At 39.2% G+C, this 20,819-nt stretch overlaps 4 protein-coding genes across 8 annotated transcripts in view; 2 read left to right on the forward strand and 2 right to left on the reverse strand.

The window, feature by feature from the left end:
- Positions 1-1,083: 1,083 nt before the first annotated feature.
- On the forward strand, positions 1,084-2,578 carry LOC115622454. Its single transcript, XM_030516397.1, has 3 exons — positions 1,084-1,432; positions 1,493-1,901; positions 2,277-2,578. The coding sequence occupies exons 1-3, from the start codon at positions 1,084-1,086 to the stop codon at positions 2,575-2,577; spliced, it is 1,059 nt and encodes a 352-aa protein (XP_030372257.1). The 3' UTR covers position 2,578.
- A 426-nt stretch (positions 2,579-3,004) lies between these two features.
- LOC115622458 lies at positions 3,005-4,455 on the reverse strand. The gene is made up of 3 exons (XM_030516403.1): positions 4,289-4,455; positions 3,512-4,224; positions 3,005-3,193 (listed from the first exon to the last, which is right to left on the reverse strand). Exons 1-3 carry the CDS (start codon positions 4,416-4,418, stop codon positions 3,005-3,007), a joined length of 1,032 nt encoding a protein of 343 aa, XP_030372263.1. The 5' UTR covers positions 4,419-4,455.
- Positions 4,456-4,960: 505 nt separating this feature from the next.
- Positions 4,961-13,252, forward strand: LOC115622569 (collagen type IV alpha-3-binding protein). 4 transcript variants are annotated; one of them, XM_030516540.1, is made up of 10 exons: positions 4,961-5,101; positions 5,405-5,756; positions 6,391-6,783; positions 6,839-6,987; positions 7,048-7,108; positions 11,294-11,518; positions 11,688-11,919; positions 11,976-12,178; positions 12,241-12,376; positions 12,437-13,252. In XM_030516540.1, the coding sequence occupies exons 2-10, from the start codon at positions 5,445-5,447 to the stop codon at positions 12,562-12,564; spliced, it is 1,839 nt and encodes a 612-aa protein (XP_030372400.1). In that variant the 5' UTR covers positions 4,961-5,101; positions 5,405-5,444; the 3' UTR covers positions 12,565-13,252. The 4 variants fall into 4 exon arrangements, with proteins under 4 accessions (XP_030372400.1, XP_030372401.1, XP_030372402.1 ...); XM_030516541.1 differs by having other exon boundaries at positions 5,007-5,101; positions 5,452-5,756; XM_030516542.1 differs by lacking the exons at positions 4,961-5,101; positions 5,405-5,756 and adding an exon at positions 6,077-6,188.
- A 1,978-nt stretch (positions 13,253-15,230) lies between these two features.
- The window catches only part of LOC115622130 (Down syndrome cell adhesion molecule-like protein Dscam2), a 69,339-nt gene continuing 63,750 nt past the window's right edge, over positions 15,231-20,819 (reverse strand). The window contains exons 25-31 of one of the 2 annotated variants that reach the window (XM_030515984.1): positions 19,760-20,810; positions 16,885-17,031; positions 16,480-16,814; positions 16,345-16,417; positions 15,865-15,945; positions 15,631-15,799; positions 15,231-15,553 (exon numbers count right to left, since the gene is read on the reverse strand). In XM_030515984.1, coding sequence (XP_030371844.1) covers positions 15,406-15,553; positions 15,631-15,799; positions 15,865-15,945; positions 16,345-16,417; positions 16,480-16,814; positions 16,885-17,031; positions 19,760-20,810 — 2,004 coding nt within the window. In that variant the 3' untranslated portion in view covers positions 15,231-15,405. Of the gene's footprint in view, positions 15,554-15,630; positions 15,800-15,864; positions 16,015-16,344; positions 16,418-16,479; positions 16,815-16,884; positions 17,032-19,759; positions 20,811-20,819 lie in introns of both variants that reach the window. The other variant, XM_030515983.1, reaches the window with a different exon arrangement.

Raw genomic sequence — 20,819 nt, forward strand, 5'->3', positions numbered from 1 at the left:
TCGCCCGACTTGGCCATGGCTATGAATTTGATTATATACACAGATGTGTGGGTATGTCTCTGACTAGCTGGGTATGGCAAATATAGGACATTGTAAGCGAATTCATGGTAAAAGTGCGTCGTGAAATTTTCACGCCACATTCTGAGAGTGCTATAGATATCAATTTAAAGTGTTCCATTTTGTTTGATTCTTGCGAGTGCGTTTTTGGTGAAATCCACACTCCACTCACTCACTCCATGCAGACTCGTATGAGAAGCTCAGGTCTGAATAAATCAGTTTGTTTGTGTGTGTGTGCTTTCACTGCACTTACCCATATAAACAAATAAAGATACAAGGACGTTTGACAGCCCGTTCTTGAATGCGCCAAATTTGTAGCTATTGTTGCTAACACTATACAACTGAGAGTAAAGTTTAAGGTCTCCCAAAGATGCAGGTGTGGCTGAACAATATGGCAAGAAATTTGGACATTTTTATCTGCAAGGAAGATTTCTCGTTTTGTATTTAAAACTCTTCGGTTTAAAGATATAGTTGTTTTCCATTTATCCATTCAATTAAGTGTGCCTGTTATTCAAGGGTGTTTACTGACTCACAAACCCGAAACTCTGCTTCTTGTTTTTGAGTTTGCTATTCATAATAAGAATTTCATTCTAACGGTGCAGAAATATGCCATTTGTTTTAACAATGCAGCCCCATGCTTGCTTTCCCAAATCGAGCTGTTCGACAGTCGCCAGAGACGAGCAAAAAACAATGCCAAAGCCGAAACCAGTTGCGAATTGTTGTGGAGTGGGGAGGGGGAGGGAACAAACAGCTGATCGGACGGGACTGGGCTGCAATTTAGTCATCTATACAATGTACATTCGTATACGAGTATGTTGAGTTGTACACTGATGTTAACCGAATTTCAGCGTTTGTGGGGCGGGACTTGCAGAAAGGGGCGGGGTGCAGCAGCCGTTGCACTTGCTGTTATACAACTATAGGAATCTATTAAATAATCAGTGCCATTAGATGATTGTTGTGGACCAAGCTAGGCATGTAAGCGTTCCAAGTTTGTTGCTTAAGTCTTTCGTTGTTCTATTATGTAGCATGCATGCCACAATTCTGAAGAACAGTCTCCAATGTTGTCTGCTGTTGGCGCTCACCACACTCGCAATATCAGAAGCAGATGCTGACAGATCAGCAGATAATGCCGCGCCATTCAGCGATCAGCATCTCAATACACTCGCTGATGAACTGGCCGCGGAAACGGGATCGGACTCAGCGGCAGAAACACCACACATACGCAAAAAACGTCTTGTTTGGATCACCGATGATGGACGACTGGCATTGCCGCCGGGCACTTCATTGACTTTGACGCCAACTATAGCACTCCCATTGGTCAGACATCCGCCCGAGGGTTTCTTCTCCAATATCACCATAAGTTTTCCCGTCACAAGTGAGTCGTTGAAATTTGTTCGACTGTTCGGTTTCAATTTCTATTGCCCGCTCCTTACAGTTGACTTTGACAAATTGGGCCTGACGGATAACCAGAATCCTCTGGGCGATCTGCCGCCAATCTTTGCCCGCTCCTTTGGTCACGGTGCCGGTCACATGCTGGGTGAATATGTAGCTCGATATTTGCACGTCCAGCGCCGGAAACGAGATCTGAGCGCTCAGAGGAGCAGCAGCTTCGAAAAGCCGGCTTTTGTCGTGCATGAAGACCCACAATATCCTGAGCTGCCAGCTGGCTTTAAGCATATCTTCCACGGTGGCGAAAGAGTGCTCCTCTATGGCGTGGTCGAGGACTTCCTAGCTACCTTCGGCATGGATGGCAAGGCGTGTCTGTTGCGCACGATATGTGAGATGCACTCGCGTAGTTTGGAAAAATTTGGCGTGTTCGGAGAGATGACAAAGCTGTTCCTCACGTGAGTAAATTAATTGCAAGCCTTACTTTAATGAGCCTGTCAGCAAATAGTTTCAGTTAGATTTTCTTTTAAGACCTGAGCTCAGGGTAATATTGTTAATTAATTATAATTATAATCTATTATAATCTAAATTTAAGCAGTTTCTAATCGACTTTTGCAGCTCAGTTTTTGTTTGTTTACAGTTCATATAATTAACAAAATTTTCGTTTTGTTGTTCCTAATTTTGATTACGAGAGATAGTTTGCGAAGTTAATGTACTGAATTATTTTGGAGATTTTAAAATGAACTAAAATATAATTAATTTAGTGACCGTGATTATCTTGCAGTTTGTTAAGCTTAAATTTGCTTTAATCACTTTATCCTGCCCATTTGCAGAGTCACGAAGTCGCCCTTTGCTGACCTACTGCCTGAATATGTGAGAGCGCAGCAGGTGGGCGAGGGACGTCAGGCACCGGGCGAGTGTTTTCCCTACTACAAGGCCTGCCCCAAGAGCATATTCAAGGCTTTGGCTAACAAATACCGAAATCCTACAGCAGCAACAACAAGAACAACCACAACTACGGCAAGACCGTCGGGCGAATATTATGAACAGGAAGCATTGGAGCTGCCTAGCAGTCAGGAGCACTTGAGCAGAAATGCGTTGCCCATGGAGCGGGAAACAAGAGTTGTAATGTAACTGTGACCCATTGTTGACCTCGTCTAGTTTTAGGGCGCAACTTGTACAGGGGCGACTGCCGAAATGAGTGCATATTGAAAGTCATTTGCTTGTAATTAACCCTAATTACTGATAATTAATTTAAAATTAATTTATTGCTAGCTGTAAGCGTTGTTAACTTTCTAGCTTGTAGCAAATTGTTGTAATGTGTAAATAATAATAATATTTATGGCGCATGCCAACGCATTGTCTCGAACATGAACGAATTTAGCTTGGCTTTGGTTTCAAACAACTGAACCAGAAGCGTAATAAATGGACAAAAATTCCAGCTAACAAATGTTTTGTTGTATACTTTCCATAGCTTGAAGTAAATAAACAAACAAGTCGCTTGTTTGTGGTAATAAGAAACTCAGTAGGCCTCAAATATGTTTGCCCCACTAGTGTCCCCTCAGATGATGCCAAACAGGTGCTTCAGATGATCCAAGTGGATGCAGTTGATGTAATAGAACATCGATACGTTTCGGGCAATGCAGTCTAGCTTGAGAGCATTGCACATCCAATGTTGCTGAAAACCCCCAAAGGTCATGTACTTTTGTAATGCATCGTGGTACGTGATATCTGTGTGAATGTTGAGCAGCTGCAAGGAAGATAAAATACATTAGCACCGATATAAGTATGTAAAATATGTCCGCGATAACGTAGCCACACATTATTTAGTTTTCGTTTATTGGAATGTGGAAAAACCAATCCATTTTTCTTTTAATAATTTTCCTATAATTAATTCATATTTTTTCATTCAATTTGCACAAGGTTCTCAACACGTTCTAAATACATTAGTTATTTTGGTTCTTATAAAATTCTTGGTCATTAGTAACAGTACTTTTTATTTATATATTTTGTTGTCTGGTTGTCTGCCCTTTTAAGCTGATATTCCCACCCAAAGAGATTGACTCACCTCCATGAATAGCGTGGCCAGGGACAAGTTGCAATCACAAGATGTGCTGTAGCGCAAACGAAAAAAATGGAGACCCTTCAGTACAAAAATATCTGATATATCAGGAATATCATTGCCAATGCCAATTCGCATTAGGAGACGCAACACATTGCGATACTTAATCATGCGTTCGTCCTGAATGAGTTGCATGCGTGGCACATAAGGACAGAAGCTGCGATTGTCGTAGCGTGGGTAAACCTGCAGAAGGGCAAGCCAATAGAAGGAATCGCCGCAATGTGTCCACGCCGGGCTAGTGGGAACGAAGGGCGGTAACGGAAATTCCGTGATACTGAACTGGAGTGCAGGCAAAAACACAAAGGATATGATGCTTGGCATGCCAAAGTCACGTTGCTCGCAGGCCAGAATCTCATGGATAAACCCCTGATCGCCGATATCGTGAGTGCGATAGGCGAGCTTATATTCAACGCCACTGTTGCAGAAAATGGAGCTGAGATGGTCCATGGTGTCGCGCAAATTGCCACGCAGAAGCAGTTGTACACTCTCCGGATTCACAAAACTATTGCTGACCATGGGATGTGTAGTTGGAGCATAGAGATGTATGTAGCCCGGTTGTGCGGCATTAAAAATGGGCGTGACGGGAAAGGGCATGTGAAAACGCAAATACTGTTCGAAATCAAGGGGCACGTCAATCTTAGAGCCCCTGAAAAACGTAGCTGTATAACAAGAGTTATAAATAAATAAAAGAACTGACACATAGGTGCCTCAGTTTTTACTTGCCTGTGGCGAGCAGATGTTGCAGCATGAATTTGTAAATCCAATCCTTCTCTGACATTATGTCCGTAATGGTTTTGCATATAAATTCGGCATCCACGAGCCAATCAGCGTCCATATCGTCAATCTCCATCATATCCGATACATATTTAATGCCTTCTTGGAAGTAGGAATGCCCTTCGGGCAAAAAGAGAGATCCAGATTCAAATGATGGATTGTCTCGCTGCCTGGGAGATGATCCGTTTTGGGGAACCCTTGGTGATAATGCCTCTTTCTTTGAAATGTGGTGTTCCATTTTAGTTGTGCAGCCACACCTACCAGCACAAACGAACTGTGCACAGCACAGCTCAATTTGCACTGAGCTTCGCGGTACAGACATTGGTATAGCTATTGTATCAAATAACATAACTATGAGTGCGTTTTTGTGCATGCGAACAATTAATATTTATTTATTATTTATTTAAATAAATTCCCAAAATATAAATGCTGCAAGCTTTTGACTGTAAGTAGCAATAAAAATATTTTTTTGTTAGACAAAAATTCAATTTATAAATTAACGGCCCAAGTAACAAAATGCTCCGTTTTACCACACTGTTTTTCGCATTCATTGCACAGCACACTTACGCACATCGATATGACAATGCATCGATAACAACGATGCGTTTTAAACAGCTGATGTTTGGTTTATCACGAACTGGACAAAAACTGCTCTTTTATTTGGATGTTGAAGGAATTTAGTCAAACAACGCCGCCTGAATAACACCTTTTGCACTAATGAGTGCCTAAAGCAGCGAGCTGACCATAATACGCTCTTTGCAGGTAAGTGCGAAATCTGCAAACAAACAGCGAGCAGCGGATACATATATGCACAGCAACGCCAACCCGGCCCCAATTAGAACAACAACAACAACAAACCGGACTGAGTCAGGCGTTGTTTGCTTCTGGTGATTGAATTGGATTATCACAACGCTCCATGGATAGTTGTTGTTGCTCTTGTTTTTTCTTTAATTGTTGCCGTGGCTGATATTCAACGTGGCGCGATATATAGAATTTAATCTCGACGCGCTTAGCTGATTGGCCCTATATATTAATTTCGTTTTGTTTTTTTTTGCGTACGCATAGACAAAGATAATTAAACACACATCATTGCTGATTGTTGGCCATGGAAGTGGTCAACAGTATGACGGCAGATTCTACAGCTACAGCCCAACAGAGAGCCATGCATACGCCCCCGCCCTCGAATGTAGTGACGGACAACGCAGTGGGTTCCCAGAGCGAGTCATCCGAGGAGGAAGAATACCTGGACAATAGTGTGGAGTTGCGTGGCTATTTAAGCAAATGGACAAATTACATTTATGGCTGGCAGCCACGTTATATTGTGCTCAAGGATGGTACGCTCTCGTACTACAAATCAGAATCGGAATCGGACTTTGGATGTCGTGGAGCCATTAGCCTGACCAAAGCAACAATCAAGGTTCGTATACGACATGGGTTTGGGTTGGATTGAGAGTTTGGAATTGAAATGGCTTGGCTAGCGTTTTGCAAGTGTTTTTAATTGAACTAATAAAAAAATAATGGGCGTGTGTTGCTCGAATTAACCAACGACCCAACGACCCGCAATCAATGCAGCGCAATCAATTAAGTTCTCTATTTCCACCTCCGCGCCTTACTTTGCCTTCCTTTCTGTTGTCGCGAACATGCGATGTGTGTATGGACGAAAATAGTTGTTTCGAATTGAAGTCATCGTCAGTATAATTTGTAAGGTGGTTGCCAATGGGGGCGGAATACAGTGAGAAGGTCTCTTAGTGGTGCTAGGTGTACACGCTATGGCCAGCAAATGCTTTTGACATTGATGTCTCTTACAACTACAGTCTGCTCTGTTGGTCAATGGCTGCTCATTTCTTTGGTCGGTATTTACATGACAGCGCGTTTGTTTTCGTCGCTATCGTAACTGGGGGCATTGGGGGCGTCGTTTTTATAGGCGCTTTGTGTACAATATGCATACATTAATTAGATATAAGAGCGCGCTAAATAATGTAAACACACTTCGTGATTCATGGGCCGATCTATTTTTATGCTAGACAATTAAATGAAATATTCATTTGCAGGCACACGAGTCCGATGAACTGCGTTTCGATGTGGTGGTCAACAATCTGAACAATTGGTGTCTGCGCGCCGAGACCAGTGAGGACCGCATGCACTGGGTGGAAGTGCTGCAGCTCTACAAAGAGGACACAGGCAGTACGGATACGACCTCATTGCGTCGCCATGGAAGCACCATGTCTCTGCAGTCCAACACCATCTCGTTGGCCAGCGGTGGAAGTCTGAAGAAGACGCAACGCAACCTGCGCGAGAAAGTTGGCGAGCTGGAGACATTCAAAGATATACTATTTGGCCAAATCGAGACTCTACAGCGCTACTTTGATGCCTGCTCGGAGATCAACAAAAGCAATTCCACTCCCCTGGATCTCGGCGATGGTCTAAAGGCCATTGATTTTAAGGTAAAGGAGTCACTTCTTCCGCGTTTCTCCAAACAATTGTTGTTGACTTTTTCAGGGCGAGTCCATCACGTTTCGCGCCACAACTTCTGGCGTATTGAGCACATTACAGCATTGCCTTGAAATCATTGCTGAGAGCGATGAGTCATGGAAACGAAAACTGGAGCGTGAAATTGACAAACGTCGGCGGGCTGAGGAACAGAATAAGTAGGTTGACCTTGAGGCCATAAACGAAATTAAAGCAAATCGCCTGTTTGTCCTTTGCAGAAAGTTCAAAGAAGAAATTGAAAAGCTGAAACGTTTATCTTATCCAGGGCCCGACTTCGAGGTAAGTGTAAAGCTTTAAATTTCCAAGTGTTGTTACAAAGCATGCTCGCATATCTGAGACCAACAACGAGTTATGTTCACGGCCCTTTTTATTAGGCCAAATGTGTTTGCGCATCTTTGTGGTTAATGTGTAGGTCAGAAAATAACAAACAATATGAAGCGTTTAAAGCGTGTGCGCTATGCTGTTTCTTTTTTCGTTTTGTTTGCGCAGCTCGCTCGGCCTATCATTTTTGTTGTTGTTATAATTGCCAACCAGTTTTGTCTTTCGCGATAGACTCGATTGTTTGCTATTAAAATTTTCGACAAAAATAGACGCAAGAGGTTAACATTTCATGTGATTGACCGATTTCTATTTCTAGCTATCATTATAGCTAGAATTGGGAACTTTTTCCACGTTTGCCCCGATGGCATGTTGCCTTTTGTGCAGTTCTTATCTGTTTCCGGAATTTCCGGCACGCAAGCCATATTTATTGACTTTAATTGCTTTTGTTGGAATGTCTGTTGCCTATTTCCGCATGGCTCAGTGATAATTTTTTTTATTTATTTTAATAAGCGCAAGCAAATATTGAAGCAAAGAGAAAGCCAATTATATCTATTTATAATGCGTATGTAGTGAGATGAAAAATATTGATAAGTGTTGAATAAGTGTTGGGCATGGCTATAAGGTAATCTGCAAAGCTTGGCTTCACTCTGTTCAATACTTAAGTACTTACTCATAGTGCCCCTAAACGATTTACGAGTGCTACGATTCTCCCTTTATTCGTAGTGGACGGACGAGTTCATTCACTTGCTGGGCACTCAAGCACAAAGAGTGGGTGGCCGACTGTTTAGTTATTTATACTAATACTTAGTTTGCCTTTTGCTTGCGCTGATATGCACACAAAGGCAAGTCCACTAACTGGATTAAATATTCAGAGTTGAGCATATTAATTATTAAAAAAGATTTAACGAAATTGAAAGCTATTGTTGTTGGGTTGGGTTCATCTTCAAGTCTTGAAATATTATTCTAAATGACTTCAAAGTAAAATACGTTTTTTTATTATGGCGCAATATTTGTCCAAAAGAGAGATATCATATCTGGAAGTTCTATTATTTATGTTTATATGCAAAATGCTCGTGTGATTTTTTCAAATATATTTCTATTTTAAATTCAAAAGATCAATGTTGCGCACCCAAAAGGTTTCAAATGTTCAGTTTCTAAATGTTATTTTTTTTAAATCGCAAAATCTCAAACATATTTTATTGGTTATTTTGAAGTCTAATGGTTCCGAATGCAATGAAATGTGTATTTTTAAAAGGTGCACTATTAAAAAACTTCATCTTAAAATCAAACCGAGTATCTATAGATTTAAAACATTGCATTCCATGCTTGTTACATAAAATACAATCTCCATAACCTATAGTCGTACCCACCCACAGTAATTGCGGAATAACATGAAAGTCCAGCTTTTAAGCACGTGTTTGTTAGCTGCCCTTCCCCCTTCCCCGCTATTTAAACACCTCGAACTCTTGGTGGTTGGCGCGGCTTACAAGCTTATGACAGTGGCCAACGGGCCGCTCATAGCCAACATCGTCCAGTCAGTCAGCGGTCAGCAATCGCGTCGCGCACACGTACAATTCATAAACAAATAGAAGAGAGTAAAAATAGTAAACACCATAAAGCCACAAAGTAACTTTTTATAACAAATGTTACAAATTCGAATTGCGAAATTGTAGGCTTCATATTTACAAACAACAGCCTTACTTACACACAATTTACTGTTCAAAGCACGCGCACGGCTTTTCCAAAATAATAAATTACATATACATATAGTCGTATATACTTATAAAGTGTATAAAGCAATAAAAACCGTTTATAAACTTGCCTTTAAAATATGCCGTCAGTGCGTTTTTTGTCCAAACGCTACAGACTGCAGCATGGAAAGCAACTTGCGACGGTAGGTTAGTGAAGTGCGTGCCCCACATTCGGCATTGTTCATTGTTCAACATGCCGCACTTAACACTCGAATGGGAAGGGGTGGGGTGAAATGTTGAAGCACTTGGGTCCGTTCGGTTTGGTTTGGTTTACAAAATGCCGCGAATTGGCTTCATTTGTTTGTCCTAAAGCCGCAACTGTAAACGAGCAGCACGCACCACACCTACCAAAGCTACATAAACCACTAAACCACCTCAGCAACACCCACCCACATTGATTTATTATTGAAATACAAGAAATGCCTTCATTCAAAGCTTTTTTCGGGAGGCTGTCTAACCGTGAGTGTGTGTGTTTGTGAGAGTGTTTGTGCTTTTGGGCGCCCCACGCCTCCAACCACCTTAGCACACTGTTGCTCTCTCCCACGCGCTAACTCGCACGCACACACACACAGATGCAACGACTCTGTCGCTGCTCTGCCGCCCCGTTCAGTCAGTTGATAGCAACAGTTTGTTTTGGGTCCTCGTGCCCGGCGGAAGGATACGCGCTTCGATAACTCGTTCGTCCGTTCATTCGTTCGTTTGTTCGTTTGCTGTCGGTTCGTCCTGCCACTCGCTCTCCCACGCTTCACGCGCCATTCTCTTTTTTTGTGGCGTTTTTTCGCTTTCTTTGCGTTTTTCGCATTTTCCGTTTCTTTTTTGTTTCCTTCCTTTTTTATTTCTAGGCTCCTATTAAGTTTTGCGTGCGATTTAAACGATTCTGTGATTGAGATGCTTATAAATAAAATTACTGTCGTCTTTTAGGCGTTGAGGTGTCAACTGAGATTTACATTTTGACCAAAAAGCATAGCCTGGTAAGCAGCAGTCGCTCCTTTTCATCCTTTGTGCTGTGCCGTGCAATGAATATGGCCGCAGCAATGACTTCAATTCCTACGACGTGGCCCATATTTATATTTGGCACTTCGCAACGCACATACATTTGCCAGGCGCCAAAAACAGGGATTACTTCAAATAAGTAGTCTTCTTATAATTGGACAGTGCTCATAGATATGGTACATTCTTTTATCACATCGAACTAAAGGAAGAATTTAATGGTAGATGTAAACAAAATTAAAATATTAATTGGCCAGTTGGTTATAGAGTTCAATACTTCAATAGTTTGTAATATGCTGGTAGAAAGAGAATGAATTTGTGGCATACACAATAATTCAATACGATATGCTCAAAGTATTCGTATTTGTTGAAATCAAAACATATTCATATTCGAATGCAAATGTCATATCTCTAGTTGTTATAAAAATGTATATATATGTATATACTTGTATGTAGATGCTCTGGTTTCAATTCAATCCGATTTTACGTGGAAGTTGGAAAACTGATCTGAATTGAAATAGTTATTTATTAAATGTTTATTATGATTACACGATTAAACATAATTTTCTGCAACGCGAATTTTTATCATAACAAGTACTTGAAATTGTTCTTTAAACAGAAAAGGCTCGGGCTAGATCTTAAATTACACGCCTTAAACATTTATTTTTACACCAAAAAAAAAATAAATAAAAAAAATAGATAAACAATTGGTTATAGTGGCTTGTGGGTATTATTGTTGGATCCTTAGTGCGCGTGTCTGCATTAATTAATAAATTAATTTCCTAAATTCTATGCTATTATTCATGCCACTGCCCTGGGCGACTCAACGTTCTGGCCATGCATGGAATATGAGCCAAAGCTGGGGAAGAAAAGGCAGACGAGACCGCATCGCCGCTTTAATATTCATGGCACAATGGGAGTGCCCGCCTTTGTATCTATTATGCACGCCCAATTACGCATGCAGTCGCTGTCCAATACAGTCCAGTCCCATCCACATCAGCTTAGTTTCAGCTTCTGCTCTGACGTAGTGGCTGCCTGCTCCCCCATCTCCAGGGCTGGCTGCAAAATATTCGCTTTTCTTGGGTCGTTTGTCAGGCGTTGCTGAATTCAATTAATTTATTGGCAGCACGTACTCATTTCTTTCGCTGCTTTGTGCCTCCCAGCGTACAAACAGAAGGGTTTGTATAGTATGTGTGTGTGTGAGCGTGTTTGTCTATCGACAAATGTGGCAGTGGTTTTATTAAATGGTCTTGGCTCATTAAAATTAATTAGGCCGAACCTTCAAGATGTCGCTTAACGCCATAAACTTGACTTAGTTACGAACGCACGTGCTGGCATGTGTGCCCCAACATACTTACACGTATACTTATAGATACTTAGCTATCTAAATTATATATTGCAGGAGGGCCCACATTCCACATTGCCGGAGGATGAATTCTTCGATGCAGTCGAGACGGGTCTGGAGAAAATCGAGGAGGATATGCAGTTGCGCTTTAAACTGAAGCTGCAGTCACAAATTTCACAGTCGTTGGTCAATGTGCCGCATGAGGCGGTTGCCGAGGGGGAGGAGGCGCGAGAGGAGTTTGGCACGGGTGCCGAGGCCAAAACCCACGCTCTGTGGCCCGAGGTAAGTAAAAGGAAAGCAGGCATCGTCATCGGCACGGCATCGGAAATTGACATTTACGTGCAATTAAGTTGTCGTTAATGTATTTTGCGCCATATTCGATTTTGATTTCATCGCACACACACATTCAGATGGTATATAGTATATGTATATATTTACCACCCACATACAGATTGATCGCGTGTGCAAAGAGCAGCTTCATTATGCGCGCGAAGGCGTCGGTCAGGATGGCAATGGATGGCAAATATTTGCCGACGAGGGCGAAATCAAAATGTACAAACGCGAGGAGGAGGTGAATGGGATGGTAATGGATCCCCTGAAGGCCTATCATACAGTTCAGGGCGTAACGGCGCGTGAAATGTGTCATTATTTCTTTATGCCCGAGTTTCGCAACGATTGGGAGAGTAAGTGGCATGGCCTTGGTCTTCAACTTTTAAACTTAAAAACGTTCTACTTTTAGCTACACTAGAGGATTGCACGATCCTGGAGAAAATTTCAGCGGACACGCTGCTCTTCTTACAGACACACAAACGCATTTGGCCAGCCAGCCAACGTGATGCACAATTCTGGTCGCATATGCGCAAAATAAATGATGGTCTGGAGCCGGGGGCCACGGACACGTGGATTGTGTGCAACAATTCAACCGAATATGCCAAGCAGCAGGTAATTATGCGTAATTATGGTTTACTTCCGCTTTACCCCACTTAATTCTCCCCATCTTGCAGTCGAAGAATGGCAAATGCGTGCGCATTTTCTTGACAGTCATACTAGCCTGCCAAACACATTTGCCCGAGGGGTATGTCAAAGGTCAACCCTTGAATCGTGATGATTTAACCTGCAAAATAACTTACTGTTCTGTGGGTCAGTATTACTTTGTCTCTGCTTCTCCATTAACAACTTACTATTATGGTCTTATTTTAGTTAATCCCGGTGGCTGGGCACCTGCGAGTGCTCTGCGTGCTGTATATAAACGCGAGTACCCCAAGTTCCTGAAACGTTTCACCGGCTATGTGATAGATCAGTGCAAGGATAAGCCCATTATGTTCTGATATTTGTCATAGAAGCCACTAAGCAATCAAAACCCGAAAACCACAACAGCAAATTCTTTTAATATACTATAACGCTATGTATTAGGTTAAAGGATTCGTATTCTAAGACGCTTAACTTTAAAAAGCACACGCCCCAGTCCGGTGGCTTGGCAAACAAACACACAAAACAGAGAAAACAGAAATGGAAGGAACGAAAAACACGCTTTTCCCCTTTTTCAAGTCCCATTTTTATACTTGTTAACCATTACGTTTTAGTGGTAGAACTAAAAAAAGAAAACACTCTATGTCGTATAAGTGAAATGTTAGAAATATTAGATATTCCTTTTGTAAACAACTAAATAATGTAATCTTGTCTACTTTAAGTGATTTACTAGAACCTATGGATGTGTGCAAGTGGCTGCAAAACACAATCATTGTATAAGGCTTAGTTTTCAAATTTCAAATCTAAACATTTTGTGTAAATGCAAAACTTGAAATGCTTTAAATGCAACAATTGCAAACTGCTATTTGTAATGTTTATTGTGTAAGTGAAGTGCACTAAGTTGATTATTTTTGGTCCCCTTAAGCTAATTGGAATTGGCCAATAGTCTGTATATGTATCCTTAACTTTGTACGATTACTTGTTTTTCACTAATAAAACTGATATGTAAATAAAATACAAAATAAAAAAGGATTTATTGTAATGAAAGCCATGCCGCAAGGCAAAACAAGTGGTTTTTCTTTTCTTTACCATATTCATGTCATGTATTTTGCCTTTTTCCATTAGTTTTTCGTTTTGTTCACATATACATACATAACTTTGCCTTATGGCATGCGTACATTATAGGTTTTTATTTAAATTTGTTTTTTTTTTTTTTGTGTGTGTAAGTTTACAACTTGTTGCATATGCCTTTGAAAATTATTTGTAATATATATATATATATATTTTTTTTTTTTTGTAATGTGCCAAACATTGTTTGTATATTTTATCAATTTACAACCAAAAGCGCTTTTTGACGCCTTAAGAATTAGTAAGTTCAAAAACCACTGACTTCATTTTCAATTAGTTTTAGTTTCAAGGAATTTAAATGCCTAAAATTTGTTGTTGTATGGTGCAGTCTGAAAAGTTGCATTGCCAAATTTCTCAATAGATTGTTTAGTTTAATCATAATACATAAGTACATGCGGTTGGTTATACTCGTACATTTCCTTTGCCTTCAATATGCCAAATGCTGAATTGCTTTCTTGCTGTGTGAACTACAACGGTGTGAGCCTTCATATACTATATATATTAATTTTTAGTTTTTATTTAGTGTTTTTCGTATGTATGAGTATGTATGTATGTAATGAATGCTTGTATGTAATGGTTCGTTCATATTGTCATGTATTTGGTTGTTTGTCATTTTAGCTAAGTATTTGTTGCTTACAACTTTTGCGTAGCTGTTGCAAAATATATTTATACATATGCTCGCATGCTTGACTGTCTTTATGGTACAGGAGTAGAAGCAGTTATTACGCTGCTTTATAACTATTTAAGTGTGTACTCGTATGTTTGTCTGATTCGAAGCTATGTGTGTTTGTTTGTGTATGCATTGGGTTGTTTCTTTCATTTGGCAAAACATAAACCGCATCTGTCTTATTGTGGCTAATTTTGTGTTTTTATGTCCTGCTGCTGCTCTTTCTTGGCTCTTCTATGCTTAAATTTTGTTTATGAAAATGCATGCTGGTTTACGACATTGGCTTTTTCGTGTTTTAATATTCCCACTAATGTTTATATCATATATTTTGTATATACTTATTACTTTTCTCTATTATATGTATTCGTTTGTATAATTAAATCAGAGCTTCCTTGCTATTTACAATAGTTTCAGTTTCATAAACTATTAGATTTGTGTGTGTGTAATTGTAGTTTTTGTTAATTATTATTATTATTATTTATAAATTATTTCATTTAAATAACTAGCTAACATTTGTAGAGTTATGTTCAATCAAAACGCAAACACTTACAAACTTATACAAAAAGTTTAAACAAATAGCTCAACAGAATATTTTTACTACTGAGAATGTATTATCGTTTAGCACAAAGGCCATGTATAGTATTTACTTTAATTATTTCCTTTGTTTAACATGTAATTTAATATACCTTTTATTTGCAAATGCTCTACACAAATCTGTGAGAAACGCATAGAACGGCCCTCATAAATTGTGTAGCGCACTTAATCTACGGTCTGCCGTAGTGGAAAATATGATTATATAAGTAGTATGTTTTTGTTTCTTTACATTAAATGCTTAAATTACTTCAAGTTATTTTTAATATATATTTGTTTGTTACGCTTGGTTTAACTTATTTTTTCTATGCTGCTTTTCAAGTTCAACTAAGCATAATCAGTGTGTAAATAAGTCTTATTGTTTATTTCTTGTTATGCTCTATTCGATCGTTGTTGCATTTTTCTTTTCTTTTTTTTTCAGAAATTTACAACGATCTGCAAATTATTTTCGTTGAAAAATAAAATGCACTCGAAAAGTTATAATATTCGTTTGTTGTTGTAAATAGTTAAACGGGGTTTGTTGTAATTATTATAAATTTACGTTCGTTTGAATTGTTTAATTATTAGCACATTCGTTTATTAACAATTACATATCGTATTTAGAAATGCAGCTCAAGTTGCCAGTAGTTTGAAGTGGTGTTCATATTAATATTAGTTTCAATTTTCTTGTTGGTTTTGCAATACTTTTTTATTTTGGATGATGGATTTTACAACGATGTTTACAGATTCTGTTTCCTGGGCTTTTGTATAATAATGTTGTTTACTTTTACACGGATTTTGGTTTACATTAGTTTGTTCGTTAGGTTATGTGTCTCTAGACATTTATTTGGAATGCTTCCCTCTGTAGTTTCTGATTGGCACGCATACGTGGCGACGTTTGTGTCTTCGTCTTGTCGTTGGCATCGGAAAATCGCGCTGGTGGATTTATGTGGTCCTGATAGTTTGGTGGATAGTTGGATATGCTAAACATATAGGGTTCTAATTAAGCTTATAGAGCATTCCCACCATCCAACAAGAAGCAACTCTAGTTGTTTCTTACCTAAAAGTAGTTTCTTCATTATGGCTCGAATAGCCACTGGAACTGCGAACATGGCGCTTGCCACTGGTGCCCGGCTTGCCAGCTTTTCGTGCCGCAAATGGTGGCTTCGATTTGCGCGTCATGCTAGTGGGCGTGGTCTCCGATGAGGACGAGGTCTCATCTTGAGTATCTAGAATATAAAGCGCTGTTGAATGGGCCGAACACTTAGACGGGAAGTAAGGAAGTTGTGCTCACCACGTTGTGCGCGATATTTGGCCGAGTTAAGAGCGCGTGCAGACACATCATTGTCCGACTCGGAACCGAGTGTGTCATATTCTGTAATTGGTATGTGAAGCGTTAGGATTTTCCTAACTTCGGAATCTGTTGAACCTGGATTGTCCGATTCTAAAAAGTTTAGTACGATTCGATGGATTGTTGTTGTTGTTTAGATGAATTTTTGTATGTGAATGCTTACGGTTTTTTTTCTTTCAAAACTTTGTTAATTTCCAAAAAAAATGATATACAAAAAATGAGAACCTATAAATAGTCTAGTGGTATCTGGAATAGGGAAGTTGGTGAGTGGGAAGGGGGAGGGGGGAGTGGACGTATGATATGCGACATGATGTGTTAAATAATGAGCAAATTTTGGCATTGGACTTAAAGCTAGTTTTGGATGGAGGAGGATTTTGGTATGAAGACGATAACGATAACGATGAGCATCAAAAATGCATCTACCTTGGCTTTCTGAGTGTGGATCGCGTAGGCGGCCGACTTTTCGGCGCACTTTCGTATATTCCGGTTCCTTGGACTATGTGCAAAGAACAGTTTTTACTTGTAGTTGAATTCGAGTTTGCTTCAAAACTAACTTACATGATAGCTCTCTGGCTTGACATCGTGATAGACAAAGGAGCCCCGCACCGAGTGATAGGGCCCGCTATAGACATTGCCGCTGTAGGAGCTCTCGCTATAGGTTTGCTTGTTCAGCTGAAAGGTGGCATATGGACAGATATCTTCGATGTATTCGTTGCCCTCGGCCTTGCCAAAGCTGCCCGAGTCGTTGGAATTGGAGCCACGTGGGGCGGCACTGGCCGGATTACAGCGCACGGCTAGGTATTGTTGATCCCGATTCTGCTTGTTCTGCAGATTGGCCAGCGATGGTGACTCCGACATCGAGCTGGAGGCCAAACGTGCCTGATTGTTCAGTTCTGCGAATTGTGGAAAGGGAATTACATGCAACTCACCATCGCAGATATTAACAGAACTTTGTGGACTCACTGCGCTTGCGTAGAAAGAGCGCGGCTGCCACCAGGGCCAGCAGCATCATCAGCGATATGCAGATCGGCAGAAGCAGCTTGAAGTTGGCATAAAAGGGCAGATCGCTCATTTGCGAGACAGGCGTCGAGTGATCGTTGTTATAAAGCACTATGGGGGCGATGGAAAAAATAAACATTTAAGAACCATTAAATTAAGCAAAGCATTTATAAAAACTAATAAATAATCTCACGATACAAAGACACGAAAAGCAAAAACATTTTATACTATGAATGATTTGCCATTGAACCGTTCCTATGAAGAATACTTGAATATATTATTATACAAGTACAATTGTTTTCTAAGGGCTTTCTTATCTTTGAAGGTGAAATTATTGTATTGTACTTTGTAATATATACGTGTATATTTAAATGAGAGTTACTTTTAGAAAATGGTTCTAGATCTGTGTCTTTTACCATATTAAATACAATATTTTTTAAAATTTAATTTATCAGAAATTACAAAATTTTTAAAATTAAATATAATTTATCAGAAATTTCACAACTTAAATCTCGATTTGCCATCACTTAAGTACATGGTATGAGAATCGCAGAGGAGGGCGGCCACAATATTTTTTTATTTAATTAAATTTATCAGAAATTTCTCAATTTTTTTTAATTTAATTTAATATTTATGAAATTTCACAACATTAATCTCGATTTGCCATCACTTAAGTACATGGTTGAGAATCGCAGAGGAGGGCGGCAACAATATTTTTTTATTTAATTTAATTTATCAGAAATTTCACAACTTATTTTAATTTAATTTAATTTTTAAGAAATTTCACAACATTAATCTCGATTTGCCATCACTTAAGTACATGGTATGAGAATCGCAGAGGAGGGCGGCAACAATATTTTTTTATTTAATTTAATTTATCAGAAATTTCACAACTTATTTTAATTTAATTTAATTTTTAAGAAATTTCACAACATTAATCTCGATTTGCCATCACTTAAGTACATGGTATGAGAATCGCAGAGGAGGGCGGCAACAATATTTTTTTATTTAATTTAATTTATCAGAAATTTCACAACTTATTTTAATTTAATTTAATTTTTAAGAAATTTCACAACATTAATCTCGATTTGCCATCACTTAAGTACATGGTTGAGAATCGCAGAGGAGGGCGGCAACAATATTTTTTTATTTAATTTAATTTATCAGAAATTTCACAATTTATTTCCACAATATTTTAGTTGAATTTATCAGAAATTTCACAACTTAAATCTCGATTTGCCATTAGTTAAGTACATGGTATGAGAATCGCAGAGGAGGGCGGCAACAATATTTTTTTATTTAATTTAATTTATCAGAAATTTCTCAATTTTTTTAAATTTAATTTAATATTTATGAAATTTCACAACATTAATCTCGATTTGCCATCACTTAAGTACATGGTTGAGAATCGCAGAGGAGGGCGGCAACAATATTTTTTTATTTAATTTAATTTATCAGAAATTTCACAATTTATTTCCACAATATTTTAGTTGAATTTATCAGAAATTTCACAACTTAAATCTCGATTTGCCATCACTTAAGTAAATTTCAAGATTTATTTTTATTTATTTGAATTTATCAGAAATTTCACAACTTAAATCTCGATTTGCCATTAGTTAAGTACATGGTATGAGAATCGCAGAGGAGGGCGGCCACAATATTTTTTTATTTAATTAAATTTATCAGAAATTTCACAACTTATTTTAATTTAATTTAATTTTTAAGAAATTTCACAACATTAATCTCGATTTGCCATCACTTAAGTACATGGTATGAGAATCGCAGAGGAGGGCGGCAACAATATTTTTTTATTTAATTTAATTTATCAGAAATTTCACAATTTATTTCCACAATATTTTAGTTTAATTTATTAGAAATTTCACAATTCAAATCTCGATTTGCCATCACTTAAGTACATGGTATGAGAATCGCAGAGGAGGGCGGCAACAATATTTTTTTATTTAATTTAATTTATCAGAAATTTCACAATTTATTTCCACAATATTTTAGTTGAATTTATCAGAAATTTCACAACCTCAATCTCGATTTGCCATTAGTTAAGTACATGGTATGAGAATCGCAGAGGAGGGCGGCCACAATATTTTTTTATTTAATTAAATTTATCAGAAATTTCACAACTTATTTTAATTTAATTTAATTTTTAAGAAATTTCACAACATTAATCTCGATTTGCCATCACTTAAGTACATGGTATGAGAATCGCAGAGGAGGGCGGCAACAATATTTTTTTATTTAATTTAATTTATCAGAAATTTCACAATTTATTTCCACAATATTTTAGTTGAATTTATCAGAAATTTCACAACCTCAATCTCGATTTGCCATCACTTAAGTACATGGTATGAGAATCGCAGAGGAGGGCGGCAACAATATTTTTTTATTTAATTTAATTTATCAGAAATTTCACAATTTATTTCCACAATATTTTAGTTGAATTTATCAGAAATTTCACAACCTCAATCTCGATTTGCCATCACTTAAGTACATGGTATGAGAATCGCAGAGGAGGGCGGCAACAATATTTTTTTATTTAATTTAATTTATCAGAAATATCACAATTTATTTCCACAATATTTTAGTTCAATTTATCAGAAATTTCACAACTTAAATCTCGATTTGCCATCACTTAAGTAAATTTCAAGATTTATTTTTATTTATTTGAATTTATCAGAAATTTCAGAACTTTATGTAAAAAATATCAAAATATCGAAAATGTCGTAAATTTGTAAAGTCCAATAGAATAATTGTGCAGGTATTTAGAAACTTAAAGTAAATATGATTCGATTAGTTCGAGCTTAAGCCTTAAGCCCCTACTTACCGCCCTGTGGCGACAGTGTCGTAAAATTGTAGAGGGCCGTTGTGGAGCCGGCGTTGTTGTGCGCCGTAACCTTCAGCTGGTACTTGGTACCCGGCACCAGATCACTGACCGTGTAGATGCGCTCCGTGGGCGGAATGTGGTTGGAAACGACGTTCCAGGGGGAGCGACCGTAGATGCGTGACTCAATCATGAAGTAGAGTATGCCACATCCACCATCGCCCCACGAGTCCAGCCAGCAGGTGACACTCGTCGAGTTATTGGTAATCATTTGGGAGTGCTTCGGCTGCACCGGGGGATTGCCTTTTGTATAGGAGTTGACAATGTCGCAGGGTAGACCGGTGCCGATTTTATTGAAGGCTGTTATGTAGAGTTGGTAGCGAGTGCCGCACCACAAATTGCTCAGTAGATGGGAGTTGATCTTGGCGTCCACCTGCAGCTCCTCCCAGTCCCCATTGTCGCGCTTATAGTTGATCACATAGCCGAGAATGGGACTACCGCCGTGGCTATTGTCCAGCCACTCGAGGTGCAGACTGTCCGTGTAGGTGTTGACGACGGTCAGATTGGGTGCCTCGGGCGGCACCTTCACTACGATGTTGTACACTATTTCGTCCTTGCCCCAAGTGTTCTCCACACTGCATGTATAATTGCCCGCATCCGTGGCCTGACACTCGCTTATATAGAGGGTACCGTTCTTGGCAATGGTTTTGCGAGCACTCGTCTCCATGTTGTGACCATCCTGGCGCCAAATGGTCACCGGTGCGGGTGCGCCAACCTTGCGACATGGCAGCTCCAAGTGCTCTTTCCAGGGCGTCACTAGCCGCTGACTGAAGGACACAATGCGAGCGGGCACTTTATTATTCGGCGGCACTGTAACCACCTGTGTCTTCTCCCCCTCGCCCATTTTGGTCGAGGCCGTCAACCAGAACTGGTAAGTCGCCGACTCCTGAGTCCGCACCGTTTCGTGCATTTCGACAAAGGGTCCCAGCACCCGCTTGTGCGTGCCCTCCTCCCGTCCACCCTCCAGCATGGACATGTAGAATGTGTAGCCGGTCTGGGGAAA

Source organism: Scaptodrosophila lebanonensis, unplaced genomic scaffold, assembly GCF_003285725.1.
Source record: "Scaptodrosophila lebanonensis strain 11010-0011.00,11010-0021.00 unplaced genomic scaffold, SlebRS2 tig00000043-arrow-pilon, whole genome shotgun sequence".
NCBI classification, from domain to species: Eukaryota; Metazoa; Arthropoda; class Insecta; order Diptera; family Drosophilidae; genus Scaptodrosophila; species Scaptodrosophila lebanonensis.

What these genes read in the sequence shown, in the direction of transcription:
- LOC115622454 (XM_030516397.1), top strand. Translation starts at nt 1,084, where the DNA reads ATGCATGCCACAATTCTGAAGAACAGTCTCCAATGTTGTCTGCTGTTG. An exon ending in CATAAGTTTTCCCGTCACAA is followed by an intron (nt 1,433 to 1,492) that starts GTGAGTCGTTGA and finishes CGCTCCTTACAG; the next exon opens with TTGACTTTGACAAATTGGGC. An exon ending in ATGACAAAGCTGTTCCTCAC is followed by an intron (nt 1,902 to 2,276) that starts GTGAGTAAATTA and finishes GCCCATTTGCAG; the next exon opens with AGTCACGAAGTCGCCCTTTG.
- LOC115622458 (XM_030516403.1), bottom strand. Translation starts at nt 4,418, where the DNA reads ATGATGGAGATTGACGATATGGACGCTGATTGGCTCGTGGATGCCGAA. An exon ending in GCAACATCTGCTCGCCACAG is followed by an intron (nt 4,225 to 4,288) that starts GCAAGTAAAAAC and finishes CTTGTTATACAG; the next exon opens with CTACGTTTTTCAGGGGCTCT. An exon ending in TGGCCACGCTATTCATGGAG is followed by an intron (nt 3,194 to 3,511) that starts GTGAGTCAATCT and finishes TCTTCCTTGCAG; the next exon opens with CTGCTCAACATTCACACAGA.
- LOC115622569 (XM_030516540.1), top strand. Translation starts at nt 5,445, where the DNA reads ATGGAAGTGGTCAACAGTATGACGGCAGATTCTACAGCTACAGCCCAA. An exon ending in TAAAGGCCATTGATTTTAAG is followed by an intron (nt 6,784 to 6,838) that starts GTAAAGGAGTCA and finishes TGACTTTTTCAG; the next exon opens with GGCGAGTCCATCACGTTTCG. An exon ending in CGGGCTGAGGAACAGAATAA is followed by an intron (nt 6,988 to 7,047) that starts GTAGGTTGACCT and finishes TGTCCTTTGCAG; the next exon opens with AAAGTTCAAAGAAGAAATTG.